At 45.3% G+C, this 14,200-nt stretch overlaps 1 protein-coding gene across 2 annotated transcripts in view; it reads left to right on the plus strand.

Annotated features, from left to right (window-relative positions):
- Positions 1-11,986: 11,986 nt before the first annotated feature.
- The window catches only part of LOC122540570 (rho guanine nucleotide exchange factor 12-like), a 140,755-nt gene continuing 138,541 nt past the window's right edge, over positions 11,987-14,200 (plus strand). For both annotated transcript variants that reach the window (XM_043676441.1, XM_043676442.1), the window contains exon 1: positions 11,987-12,148. In XM_043676441.1, the coding sequence (XP_043532376.1) occupies positions 12,117-12,148 (32 nt within the window). In that variant the 5' untranslated portion in view covers positions 11,987-12,116. The remainder of the gene's footprint in view (positions 12,149-14,200) is intronic.

The following is a 14,200-nucleotide window of genomic DNA, read 5'->3' on the forward strand; positions in this document are numbered from 1 at the left end:
CCTATCTACCTGTGACTCTACTTTCAATGAATTATGAACCTGCATTCTAAGCTTTCTTTGTTTGGCAACACTCCCCAGAATCTTACCATAAAGTATGTAAGTTCTGATTTGCCTTTCCAAAATGCAGCACCTCACATTTATCTAAATTAAACTCCATCTGCCACTCCTTGGCCCATTGGCCCATCTGATCAAGATCCTCTGAGGAAACCTTCTTTGCTGTCCACTTTGCCACCAATTTTGGTGTCATCCGCAAACTTACTAACCATACCTCCCTACGTTCATATTGAAATAACTTTTAAAAATGACAAAACGCAGTGGACCCAGCACCATTCCTTGTGGCATACCACTGATCACAGGTCTCTAGTCTGAAAAGCATCCTCCATCACCACCCTCTTCTGTATCCAAATGGCTAGTTCTCCCTGTATTCCATGTGATCTAACCTTGCTAACCAGTCTACTATGAGGAACCTTGTCAAATGCCTTACAAAGTCCATATAGATGATGTTGAATGTTTTGCCTTCATCGCTCCTTCTTCCGAAAACTCATTCAAGTTTGTGAGACATGATTTCCTATGCACGAAGTCATGTTGACAAACCTTACACAGCAGAGGTAGTGGAACCAGGATACTGCTGTGAATTATACTTGCTTTAGAGTTTTGGCTTATTTTTATGCATCTCAATTGTAAGGTCTCTTGTAACTAAATAACACTGTCTGAACTATTCATACGGTCCCTTCACTAGTTCACATTCTGCAAGTCCCAATATGAATACAGCTGTTTTTAGTGGAAACATTCAGTAGAACTGAGGCATCCTGAATAGAGCTAGCTCCTGGGCTGAGAGGTTTCTGAGCTGTTACTGTCTCAGATCCTGTGGAGATTCAGAAAGTCAGGAAAGTGTAGTCATGAAATGGAGGTGTAAGAGGGAGTGCCCAAACTTTCAAACACTCAAGCTAAATGATCCTTTACGCACTAACTGCCCTATATTCTGCAGGGCAGGCATTGGACTTATCAGACATCTCTGAACCAATCAAACCAGAAGGAGAATAAATCTTTCTCAAGGGATGGGGAAGGAGTGGAGTTTGAGATTAGGACTAAGAGTGGTACATTCTTGGATAAATAACTCTGCACTTCCCAGCACAATGGACCCTGGATTTGGAGCAGGATTTATCTTGGGTGTGTTTAGATTAGATTCCCTACAGTGCTTACACAGGTCCTTCAGCCCAACAAGTCCACATCAACCCTCCGAAGAGTAACCCACCCAGACTCATTTCCCTACTTTACCCCTGACTAATGCACCTAACACTATGGACAATTTAGCATGGCCAATTCACTTGGCCTGCACATCTTTTGGAAAGTGGGAGGAAACCGGAGCACCCGGAAGAAACTCAACGCAGACATGGGGAGAATGTGCTAACTCCACATAGTTAGTTGTCCAAGGCTGGAATCGAACCTGAGTCCCTGGCGCAGTGAGGTAGCAGTGCTAGCAACTACACCACCGTGCCGCCCTGCGGTAGCAGATTAACTTCTGATTTGCTAGGGTTTTGACCAAGGTTCACTCGAGGTTTGGAGTGGGACTGATTCTGGGTATGGAGCAGGATTGACTCAGAGTTTGAAGTGGGACTGACCCTGGGTTTGGTACAGGGTTGATTTGGGTTTGGAGTGGGATTCATAATGACATGGAATCATTAAGTCACACTGCATGGAAATAAACCCTTCAGCCCAACTCACCTGTGCTGACCAGGTTTCCTAAACTGAACTAGTCCCATTTGCCTGCGTTTGGTCCATATCCCTCGAAACCCTTACTATTCATATACCCATTCAAATGCTTTTAAAATGTTGTAACTGTACCAGTTTTAAACTAATGTGGCAGGGGGCTGGGAACCAGAAGAGAAAACAAATAGGCAGTGGGGTGGAGACTGGAGACTGCAAGAATTATGAAGATAGCATTAATAAAGGGAAAAGTAGGGAGAGAGCAGGTGAGCGCAAAAAAACTGGTGGCATGAAATACATCTACTTTAATGCAAGGAGTATAGTGTGTAAGGCAGGTGAACTTAGGTCTCGGATCGGTACCTGGGAGTATGACGTTATTGCAATCACAGAGACTTGGTTGAAGGAAGGGCATGATGATTGGCAATTAAATGTTTCAGGATATAGACACTTCAGACAGGACAGGGAGGGAAGTAAAAGGGGGGGTGGAGTTGCATTGCTGGTCAAGGACGATATCACGGCTGTGCTAAAGGAGCACACAATGGAGGTCTTAGGTGGTGAGGCATTATGGGTGGAGCTGAGAAATAAGAAGGGTGCAGTTACATTGTTGGGGCTGTATTACAGGCTCCCAACAGTGAGCGTGAGGTAGAAGAACAAATAGGTAAACAGATTATGGAAAGATGTAGAGGCAATAGGGTAGTGGTGATGGGAGATTTTAATTTTCCTAACATTGACTAGGATACACTTAATGTCAGAGGTCTGGATGGGGTAGAATTTGTAAGAAGCGTCCAGGAGAGTTTTCTAGAACAGTATGTCAATAGTCCGACGAGGGAAGGGGCCAATTGGACCTGGTATTGGGGAACAAGCCAGGACAGGTGGTAGAAGTTGCAGTGGGGAATTTCTTTGGTAACAGTGACCACAATTCTGTAAGTTTTAGAATACTCATGGATAAGGAAGAGAGTGGTCCTCAGGGAAGAGTACTAAACTGAGACAAGACCAATTATTTCAAAATTTGGCAGAAGCTCGGAAATGTGGAATGAACACAGCTATTTGAAGGGAAGTCGACATTTGAGACGTGGGATGCTTTGAAAGGTAGGTTAAGGATAGTGCAGGATAGGCATGTCCCGTTGAAGGCAAAGGATAGGAAGTGCAACATTCGTGAACCGTGGATGACAGGAGAAATTCTACGACTAGCCAAGAGGAAAAGAGAAGCATACATAAGGTCTAGGCAGCTAAGAACAGAACGGGCCCTGGAAGAATATCGGAAAAGTAAGACAAGTCTTAACGAGGAATCAAGCGGGCTAAAAGGATATAGCTTTCGCAAGCAGAATTAAGGAGAATCCCAAAGCATTTTATTCTTATATAAGAAGCAAGCGGGTAACTAGAGAAAGGATTGGTCCACTAAAGGATAATGAAGGAAGGCTGTGTGTCGAACCTGAGAGAATGGGTGAGATTCTGAATGATTACTTGCATCAGTGTTCACTGAGGAGAGGAACATGATGAATATTGAGATTAGAGATAGAAGTTTGATTAGTCTGGATCACATTGACATAAGTAGGGAAGATGTGTTGGGTAGGCTAGAGGTTATTAAGGTGGACAAATCCTCAGGACCGGATGGGTTCTATCCCAGGTTGCTGAGGGAGGTGAGAGAGGAAATAGCTGGGGATCTGACAGATATCTTTGTGGCATCCTTAAATACAGGTGAGGTGCCGGAGGACTGGAGGGTTGCTCATGTTGTCCCACTGTACAAGAAGGTTAATAGGGATATTCCGGGTAACTACAGACCAGTGAGCCTGACGTCGGCGGTGAAAAAGTTGCTGGAGAAGGTACTGAGGGATAGGATCTATTTATATTTAGAAAAAAATGGGCTTATCAGTGATAGGCACCATGATTTCGTGTGGGGGAGATCGTGCTGTACCAACTTAATAGAGTTCTTTGAGGAAGTGACCAAGTTGATAGATGAAGGAAGGGCTGTTGATGTCATATACATGGACTTTAGTAAGGCATTTGATAAAGTTCCCCATGGTAGACTAATGGAGAAAGTGAAGTCACATGGTGTGCAGGGTGTTCTCGCTCGGTGGATAAAGAATTGGTTGAGCAACAGGAGACAGAGAGTAGTAGTTGAAGGGAGTCTCTTCAAATGGAGAAAGGTGACCAGTGGTGTTCCACAGGGATCAGTGCTGGGGCCACTGTTGTTTGTAATATACATAAATGATCTGGAAGAGGGCAATGTTGGTATGATCAGCAAGTTTGCAGAAGAAATGAAGATTGGTGGGAGTAGCAGAAAGCATAGGGGACTGTCAAAGAATACAGGAGGATATAGATAGACTGGAGAGTTGGGCGGAAAAGTGGCAGATGGATTTCAATCCAGACAAATGTGAGGTGATGCATTTAGGCAAGTCTAATCCTAGGGCGAATTATACAATGAACGGAAGAGCCTTGGGAAAAGTTGATGGGCAGAGAGATCTGGGAGTGCAGGTCCATTATACCCTGAAGGTTGCTGCACAGGTGGATAGAGTGGTCAAGAAGGCATATAGTATGCTTGCCTTCATTGGAGGGGGTATTGAGTATAAGAGCTGGCACGTCATGTTAAAATTGTACAAGACATTGGTTCGTCCGCATTTAGAATACTGGGTACAGTTCTGGTCGCCACATTACCAAAAGGATGTGGACGCTTTGGAGAGGGTGCAGGAGGTTTACGAGGTATGGAAGGTGCGAGCTATGGAGAAAGGTTGAGTTAGGTTAGGTTTATTTTCATTAGAAAAAAAGAGATTGAGGGGGGACCTGATTGAGGTTTACAAAATCATGAAGGGTATAGACAGGATGGATAGAGACAAGCTTTTTTCCCATGGTGAAGGATTCAGTAACGAGAGGTCACAGTTTCAAGGTGAGAGGTGGAAACTTTAAGGGGGATACACACAGGGGGATACAGAAGGTGGTGGGCGTTTGGAACACGTTGCCAGCAGAGGTGGTAGAGGCGGGCACGGTAGATTCATTTAAGATGTGTCAGGATAAATGCATGAGTAGGTGGGGAGTAGAGGGATACAGATGCTTAGGAATTGACCGACAGGTTTAGACAGTACATTTTGATCGGCTCAGGCTTGGAGGGCCGAAGGGCCTGTTCCTGGGCTGTAAATTTTCTTTGTTCTCTTTGTACCAGCTCTGGCAGCGTTTTTCTATACACCACCCTGTCTGTGAAAATGTTGCCTCAAAGGTTACTTTTAAATCTTTCCCTTCTGACCTTAAACCTATGCCCTCTAGTTATGGACTCCCTGATGTGTAGAGAATACCTTTGCTATTCACCTTATCTATGCCCCTCATGATTTTATAAACCTCTATAAGGTCACCTGTCAGTCTCTTGACACAGACACAAGGAAAATAGCCCCAGCCTCTCCTTATAACTCAAACTCTTCAGTCTCTGTAATATCCTTGTCAATCTTTCTTTGCAGTTTAATAACATCCTTCCTATAGCAAGTGTTATGACTTGGGGTAAACACCTCTGCTAATTTAAACCCAACACACAGAGAAGCTCACCTCGCGCCGTAAATATGTTAAATTTTGAGAGGCAAAGAACTATCCCAGAGGTCACTATTTAAAGGAAAAGTTAATAATTTTATTTTTTAAGTCCAAGAGAGAACATTAAACCACTATTTACAACTCCTTTTTCTTAAACCTATCTTTTACCTTCCCTTCTACAATACTGGTCTGATAAAACCCCGATTAGGATTTACAAAAAAAATTCAAATTTTAAAACCAGCCAGCTGTAAAATCTTCTCTTTGTATCTTCCTCTGTAGATTTTCCTCTGTCATCTTTTCTTCAGTATTCTGCTTCACAGGCCTTTCATATGAACAGGTACCTTTCAGAGAGCTATTCGGCTAGCAGTTTAAACTTGATGGTTTTCTATGCAGTTCTCCCCCTAATTGTTAAAAATATCCCATTTTATACTCCAAGACATTGGATCATTTCATTGGTTTGATGTCATCAAAGCACTAAATTCAAATTTGATTGGATTTTGGTATCTTGGGTATAATTTAAACTGGATGTAGGTTTGCTTGCTGAGCTGGAAGGTTCATTTCCAGACACTTCGTCAGCCTACTAGGTAACATCTTCAATGGGCCTCAGGTGAAGCACTGCTGATAATTCCTGCTTTCTATTTATATGTTTGGGTTTCTTTGGGTTTGTGCTATCATTTCCTGTGGTGAAGTCACTTCCTGTTCTTTTTCTCAGGGAGTGGAAGATGGGGTCTAACCAAATGTGTTTGTTAATAGAGTTCTGGTTGGAATGCCATGGGGTATGACTTACCAGAGCCTGTCCCTGTTACACAGAAGGGAAGGAGGGAAAGGAGGAAAGTGTTAGTCATTGGGAACTCGATAATTAGAGGCTCAGATAGAAGGTTTGTAGGGAACGAACGAGATTTGCAGTTGGTGTGTTGCCTCCCAGGTGCCAGGGTCCGTGATGTCTCGGATTGTATCTTTGGGGTCCTGAAGGGAGAGGGTGACCAGCCTCAAGTTGTTTTCCATGTAGGTACCAACGACGTAGGTAGAAAGAGGGATAGGGATGTAAGGCAGGATTTCAGGGAGCTAGAGTGGAAGCTGAGAGCTAGAACAAACAGAGTTGTTATCTCGGGTTTGTTGCCCGTGCCACGAGATAGCGAGGCAAGGAATAGGGAGAGATATCAGCTGAACACGTGGCTGCAAGGATGGTGCAGGGGGGAGGGTTTCAGGTACTTGGATAATTGGGGCTTATTCTGGGGAAGGTGGGACAGGGACAGGATTTCAGGGTCACAGGAATGTGCTGGCAGACAGCAAAGTGGTTTGAAGTGTGTCTACTTCAACACCAGAAGTATCCGAAATAAGGCTGGTGAGCTTGCAGCATGGATAGGTACCTGGGACTTCGATGTTGTGGCCATTTCAGAGACATGGATAGAGCAGGGTGAGGAATGGATGTTGCAGGAAGCGATAAGGTAAGGGAACCGTGGTTTACTACAGAAATTGCATCTCTTGTTACGAAGAAGAAGGAGGCTTATGTGTTGATGAGGCAAGATGGTCATTTTGAGTGCGAGCAGCAGCTGAGTTTAAACAAACCCGGAAGGCTACAGCTAAGGTAAGACAGTTTGTTTTAAAATTACTTACCGGTAGCGGGCAGCGGTGTTTCTTTTCTCTTCACAGAAAGAGCGGGAGCAGCAGGGGGAAATGACTACGACCAGAGGGGCAGCCGGGAAGGAAAGCAGTGAGTATATAAATCAGGAAGGCGGCTAAACCCGAGACTCTACAACCGTAGTGTCTCCCACCCGCCCTCCTCCTCTAACCCCCTTATTAAGTACTGTTTATCCATTAATTGGTTTTTAGAAAAAGACTATAGCAGAGAAGTATCAGAAAGTATTTTAACTCAAACCTGTACAAAGTAATAAAGTAATTAACTAAGCAGAGATGGCTGGTCAGGTGGTGTGCTGTAGCTGTATGATGTGGGAGCTGGCTGATCCCATTGTGAACGGCAGTGACCACATCTGCAGCAAGTGTTGGTTGCTGGAAGACCTCCGGATCAGAGTTGATGATCTGGAATCTGAGCTTCAAACACTGCGGCGCATCCGGGAGGGGGAGAGTTATCTGGACACTTTGTTTCAGGAGGCAGTCACACCTGGGAGATTAAGTAATTCACATCTAGTTAGCGATCAGGGACATCAGAGTGTGACTGTAAGTGAGGCAGGTAGGGGGAACCTGAGTTCAGGAGTGCAGGAGCCTCAGCCCTTGACCTTGTCCAACAGGTACGAGATTCTTGCTCCCTGTACGGATGAGGAAAAGGGCTCTGGACAGGAAGAGCCAACTGACCAAGGCACCATGGTCCAGAAGGCCATTCAAGAGGGGGGAGCAAAAAGACAAGTAATTGTTATAGAACCATTTTGGAAGAGTTTAGATTACTTACTTACAGTGTGGAAAGAGGCCCTTCAGCCCAACAAGTCCACACCGACCCACTGAAGCGCACCCACCCAGACCCATTCACCTACATTTACCCCTGCACCTAACACTACGGGCAATTTAGCACGGCCAATTCACCAAACCTGCACATTTTTGGACTGTGGGAGGAAACCGGAGCACCCGGAGGAAACCCACACAGACACAGGGAGAATGTGCAAACTCCACACAGTCAGTTGCCTGAGGCGGGAATTGAACCCGTGTCTCTGGCGCTGTGAGGCAGCAGTGCTAACCACTGAGCCACCGTGACGCCCTGGAACTAAAAAAGGGCAGATGCCAGTGAAAGCTAAAGGGAGAGATACAATGCCTATGGGAGCTGTGAGTGGGGTTGGGAGGGATTGTTGGGGAGAGGTTGAAAGACCTGTAGTGGGTTGAGGAGGTCAAAATGTTTACTCCACAAGGTTTTTAAAGTCAAAAAGCACCCAGCTACCTCTCCCATCGGGATTTTCTCACTGCAGAATTCAGGCCCACGAGATTATGCAGTTAGGTCAGGCTCACTAGTGGAAAAACAATAGCATTTCACTGCTGTTAGCACTGGGTCAGAGGTTCAGAGCGGCCATTGGTACAACGGAGTCTTTGACGTCCAACATTTTTCCTGGCAACCCCAGTGCAGGTCATGACCCACAGTATGGAAATCTCTGTCCGACAATGTTTGGCCTTATCCATGGAATCACTTCATCAGGTTGGATAGAACTTAACATAGTCTCCAACCTGTCAAAACCATACGACGAGAAAACAAATGCAGAGACACCAAGAACAAGACACTTACATTGGCTTGCTATGCCATGATGCACTTTGGAAGGAGAAACAAGCTAAGGGACTATTTAAGGAATGGGAAGATTGGGTAGCTGAGTGGAATAGATGGATTTTGGGATAATTATTCACAGATCCCTGAAGTCAGCACAACATGAGAATAGGATAGTTAAGAGGCATAGGGAGACAATTGCTTTCATCGTTCATGGCACAGAGTATTAGAGCAAGGACGTACAGCTGGAGCTGTACAGAATAATGTATAGGCCACAGCTGGGGTACTGTGTGCAGTTCTGGTGACCTCACGACAGGAATTATGATGGCATGAGAGAGGAACTGACGAAAATAGACTGGAAGCAGAGCCTAGCAGGGAAGACAGTAGAGCAAAAATGGCAGGAGTTTGTAGGTAAAATTGAGGACACTGTACAGAGGTTCATCCCCAAGAAGAGAAAGATTATCCGGGGAGAGATTAGACAGCCATGGCTGACAAAGGAAGTCAGGAAATGTATTAAAGAAAAAGAGAGAGCCTATAAAGTGGCCAAGAGCACTGGGAAATCAGAAGATTGGGAAGGCTACAATAACAAAGAGAGAAATAAGGAAGGAGAGGATCAAATATGAAGGTAGGCTAGCCAGTAATATTAGAAATGATAGTGAACGTTTCTTTCAATATATAAGAAACAAACGACAGGCAAGCGTAGACATTGGACCACTTCAAACTGATGCTGGAAGCCTAGTGATGGGAGATAAGGAAATAGCAGGAGAACTTAATAAGTACTTTGTGTCAGTCTTCACTGTGGAAGCCATGAGTAATATCCCAACAATTAAAGGGAGTCAGGGGGCTGAGTTGAGAGTGGTTGCCATTACAAAAGAGAAAGTGCTAGAAAAGCTAAAAGGTCTTAAAATTGATAAATCTCCTGGCCCTGATGGATTACATCCTCGAGTTCTGAGGGAGGTGGCTGAGGAAATAGCGGAGGCTTTGGTTGAGATCTTTCAAAAGTCACTGGAGTCAGGGAAAGTCCTGGATGATTGGAAGATCACTGTTGTAACACCCTTGTTCAAGAAAGGATCAAGACAAAAGATGGAAAATTATAGGCCAATTAGCCTAACCTCGGTTGTTGGTAAAATTCTAGAATCCATCATTAAGGATGAGGTTTCTAAATTCTTGGAGATAGAGAGGAAGTTAAAATGCAGAAAACTAAAGATAATTATCTCTGGATTACTACCATTCTCCATGTTTACTGACATGGAGTAGAAACGGAAGAGAGGAGAGTTAATGCATGGAGTGAAGCTTGGAGCAGGACCTTCAGATAATTGATGGATTGGGGCAAGTTCTGGGGCAAGAAGCACCAATTGAAAAGTGACTTCACCACAGGAAATGACATCACCAACCCAAAGAAACCCAACCATATAAAATTATCAACAGTGCTTCGCCCGGAGGCCCACTGAAGATGTTACCTCGTAGGGTGACGAAATATCTGGAAATGAACCTTCCAGCTCAGTGACCAAACCTACATCCAGAACCTCAACCTGAGCTACAAATCTTCTCAAAACTCGATAATTTAAACTGATTGACCAAATTTGAATTTATTGTGTACCATGGCAACTCAGTTGCAGTATTGGTTTCACAAATGTTACATTTTAAATTCTTTCAGCACGCTCTGTGCCTCTCTATGTCTGTGTCAGCTTTCAGTCTCTCTTAAAGATATAGTACACAATAATCTTCATAATACAAGACCACCAGAATTGTCTGCAATTCTCCAAATGTAGCCCTACCAATGTCTTGTACAGCTGAAACATGACATCCCCACTCCTGTACTTAATGCTCTAACGAAAGCAAGTGTACCAAATGCCGCCTTCATCATCCTGTCAACATGTGACTCCATTTTCAAGGAATCCCTAGGTCTCCGTGTTTGACAACATACGCCAGGACCCTACTATTAACTGTATAAGTCCTGCTCTAGTTTGTCTTACCAAAATGCAACACTTCACTTTTATTTAAATTAAACCCCATCTGCCATTCCTTGGTCCTTTGGCCCAATTGACCAAGATCCCCGTTGTGGTCCTAGATAGCCTTCTTCACTGTCTGCTATACTACCCGTTTTGATGTGATCCACAAACTTTCTAATCACACTTTCTAAATTCTAATCCAAATTGTTTATGTAAATAATGAACAATGTGGACCCAGCATCGATTCTTGTGGCATATTGTTGGTCATGGACCTCCAGTCTGAGCAACCACCCTCTGTCTCCTATTGTCAAGCTAATTTGGATCCAACTGACTATCTCTCTCTGGATCTCATGTGATCGAAACTTACCAACCAGTCAAGCAGATGGAATCTTGTTGCTAGAGTCCATGTATTCAATGTCTACTGCTCTGACTTCATCTATGGTCACCTCTTCAAAAAAGTCAGGTTTGTGAGGCATAATTTCCCACAGACAAAGCCATGCTGGCTGTCCCTACTCACGGTGTGGAGGAGCCAGTGTCGGACTGGAGTGGATAAAGTTAAAAATCACACAACACCAGGTTATAATCCAACAGGTTTATTTGGAAGCACTAGATTTCAGAATGCTGCTCCTTCATCAGGTAGCATCACAGCTGGTGCTGTCTGATTTTTAACTTTCTCCCTTATCAGTCCTTGCCTTTCCAAATGCATGTAAAATCAATCTGTATCTCAGAATCCTGCCCAACAACTTACCTCCCATTGACGTCTGTAGTTTTCTGGCTTTTTCTTGGTAGCTTTTGTTCAGTGATGGTACAACATTAGGCACTCTCCAGTGTTCTGACACCTCACCTGTGGCTGTCGATGATACTCATATCTCTGCTCGAGGCCCTGCAGCCCCCCCAATATCCTGGGATACGCTTCACTCCAACGTTGCCCAGGACTGGCCGCGGTGCGGCGCGGAGCAGCATTGGTCCAGGTTCAGTGTGGGACTGACTCCGGGTGGAGCGCGCCATTGGCTCCAGGGTTTGCAGCGGGACTGGGAAGGAAGTGCCGGTGCCCGGGATTATTTTGCGCGGAGTTGCTCTGGAGGCGGTGGCGGCGGATGGAGGGCGGAGGTGAAGCGGCTCGAGCAAAGTAACAACCGGAGCGGCACCGGGACCGGGACCGGGACCAGGATAGGGGCATCGACACCGGCCTCCCACCGAGACACTGTCCGGGGGACACTGACCGACACCCGCCTCCCACCGAGACACTGACCGACACCCAGATACTGACAAGTAGAAAGTGAGCGGGCCTGAGAGCGCGGACACGGTCCGGGCCTGACTTACCGGGAGCACAGGGCCCACGGGGCCGGGGCCGGGGAGAGCCCGGGGCCGGGGCCGGGGAGAGCCCGGGGCCGGGGCCGGGGAGAGCCCGGGGCCGGGGCCGGGGAGAGCCCGGGAGACAGTCTGCTACCTTCCTGATAGATTGTGCTCCATTTTGTTGCTCCTTGCGGATACTTTGTTTCTGAGCGGATCCTGATCCCGGTGCCACTGTCCCGTCCGCCCTGAGCAGCAGCTCCCGGGGGGAGGGAGGCGGCGGCCACTGGGCCCCGGGCCCCGGCCCCGGGCCCCGGCCCCGGCCCCGGCGCAGGACGAAGGCCGCTGTCCCACATTGAGATCTCGGCTGGGAGCGGCGGAAAACTCGGCGCTGATTCCGGGGGAGAAAATGAGAATTGGATAAATTTGGAATCATTGAGAGGAGCCAAATGAGCGTTACACCGTCCGGCCTGAGTGAGAGGTAAGAGAAATGCCTAAACATACCCGACTGAAGGTAGTGACCCAGGGTGATAAAACCGCCGTGTGCCATGGATTAATGTCGCTGTGTATTCCTGTGGCCGGGAGTATGCCGAGATTCTCCAGAGTGATCCCAGGGCTTGTGCTGGAGAAGCTGGGACTGTTCTCTTTGGAGCGGGGAAAGTTCAGAGCAGATTTGACAGAGTTGTTCAAAATCATGAAGGATAGGTTAAAGTGAGGAAGACAGACCGTGCAAAGGGGTCGGGAATCACCAGGTTTTCACATTTTTAGGAAATAACTTGTTTTGGGGAGGTGGTGTGGAATGTAATGAGAATGTTATGGTTTTTAATGGGTGATGAAAAGGGTATTCAACAATAACTTTCAAAAGGTAATTTGATATATGAAAAGGGAAAAAGTGCAGGATTGTGGGGAGGAATATTGGACACCTCTTGCGAAGAGCTGGCACAAGCTTGAAGGGCGGAGTGGCTTGTGTGTGAAAATGCTCTAGGAACCAGATAGTAAGGGTGACAGGACCAATAACATTCGATTTTAATTTGCTACATCCATAAGAGTATTAATGGCATTTTGGACACTATAGTTCACGTTTTAAATTTTTTTTTTCTACATGGCTATTGGTGAACAGTCACATCCCAGTGCAGTTAGATAATTAATGTCAGGGACTCGAATGACAACATTCATAAGCCTCTAATTCTAACTGTACTGGATCACAGTATGATATAACACTGGTGAGTTGCTGTTTGGTTTCAAATTATATTCCCAACCTACTATATCTACCTTATTACACAAAGGGATTTGCAGGTGAAGTGACGCAGGCCATTGGAAGGGTTTCTAATTCAGACCACATATTGTACTGAATGGAATCACTGACTCACTGGCAGTATGAGCACTCCATATTCCAGGGATTGGTAAGGAGATCGAGTTTAGTATTGTCCTGAAAAGTTGAACAAAAATAAGGTGTGGGTATTTTGATTCTCAGTCTCTTTAGGGAGTGGATTATTCAACCAACGTACTATGGGAGACTAATCTTAGCACTTCCTCGAGATGGGTGAAGTTTGGGATTTCACAAACCAAACTGCTGTCATAAATAAACAAAACACTTTTGTGTATCTGCAAAAATCTAGCTGCCTGTCCATTGGGACTTTGAGTGAAATAAATTCACAGGAAAGAGCAAAGAAGTGTACTTGTTGCTAATGTATGTGATGTTGCTGTTATTTCACTGGATGCCTAGTGTGAAATAGTGCAAAAATGGGGCATTTCAGATTCTGTCCAATTTGAAGGGGGTTTCTGTTATTCAGTGTTGGGAATAATTGATAATATTGTATGAAAGAAATGTTTGTCTGACAGATTGGGACATATTCGTTGTTAAAGACCTAGCTGATGTGGGGAATCTGTGAGAAATTCTGGAACAAGAGCAGCTCCATGTGGAATAATCTCTGCTTTCACTTGAAATCAGCCAATCAGATCCCGAGCTTTTGACCAGGAAGCAGTAAAATGGAAACTGATTTTCCATAGAATGACGCAACTGATTGAGACTGACCAGAGATTATAGGGTTGAGTGTGATGGGAACATTCCAGCAGTTTAAGGTGATGGATGAGGACCACTTGGCTGTTGACTTAGTTGCACCTTCACACATCAGGAGCTTAGTGGTAACATTTCTTTGGCTGAAGTTACAGCCCAAACCTGGTTGCCCACTTCCAGCTGCAGTAATCTTGCTTTTAATGGATGTGTGGATAGAGGATAGCAGCAGCCACTGCACTCAATGGGAGGAGGTTGCATTGTTGTGTCAGCGTTCTGGGTCATCACCAGTGACCTCTCTGCAGTGATAGACCCAGCCATTGATTCCCATTCAGGTATAATTCTATCTTTCAACTCAGCTAGCACCAGAAGGCACTATTCAGAATGAGTTAAGTTTAAGTGATCTGTCCAGTGGTTTGCAAAGGTTTACCAAGCAGGGAGTATAAACTCTAGACTAAGCTCAGTCTTTTTGACTTCGTATTCTTATTTGGACAGTCTGTCTTTTGGGGTTTTACTGGT

The sequence above is a fragment of the Chiloscyllium plagiosum genome, chromosome 35 (genome assembly GCF_004010195.1).
Source record: "Chiloscyllium plagiosum isolate BGI_BamShark_2017 chromosome 35, ASM401019v2, whole genome shotgun sequence".
Lineage (NCBI taxonomy): Eukaryota > Metazoa > Chordata > Chondrichthyes > Orectolobiformes > Hemiscylliidae > Chiloscyllium > Chiloscyllium plagiosum.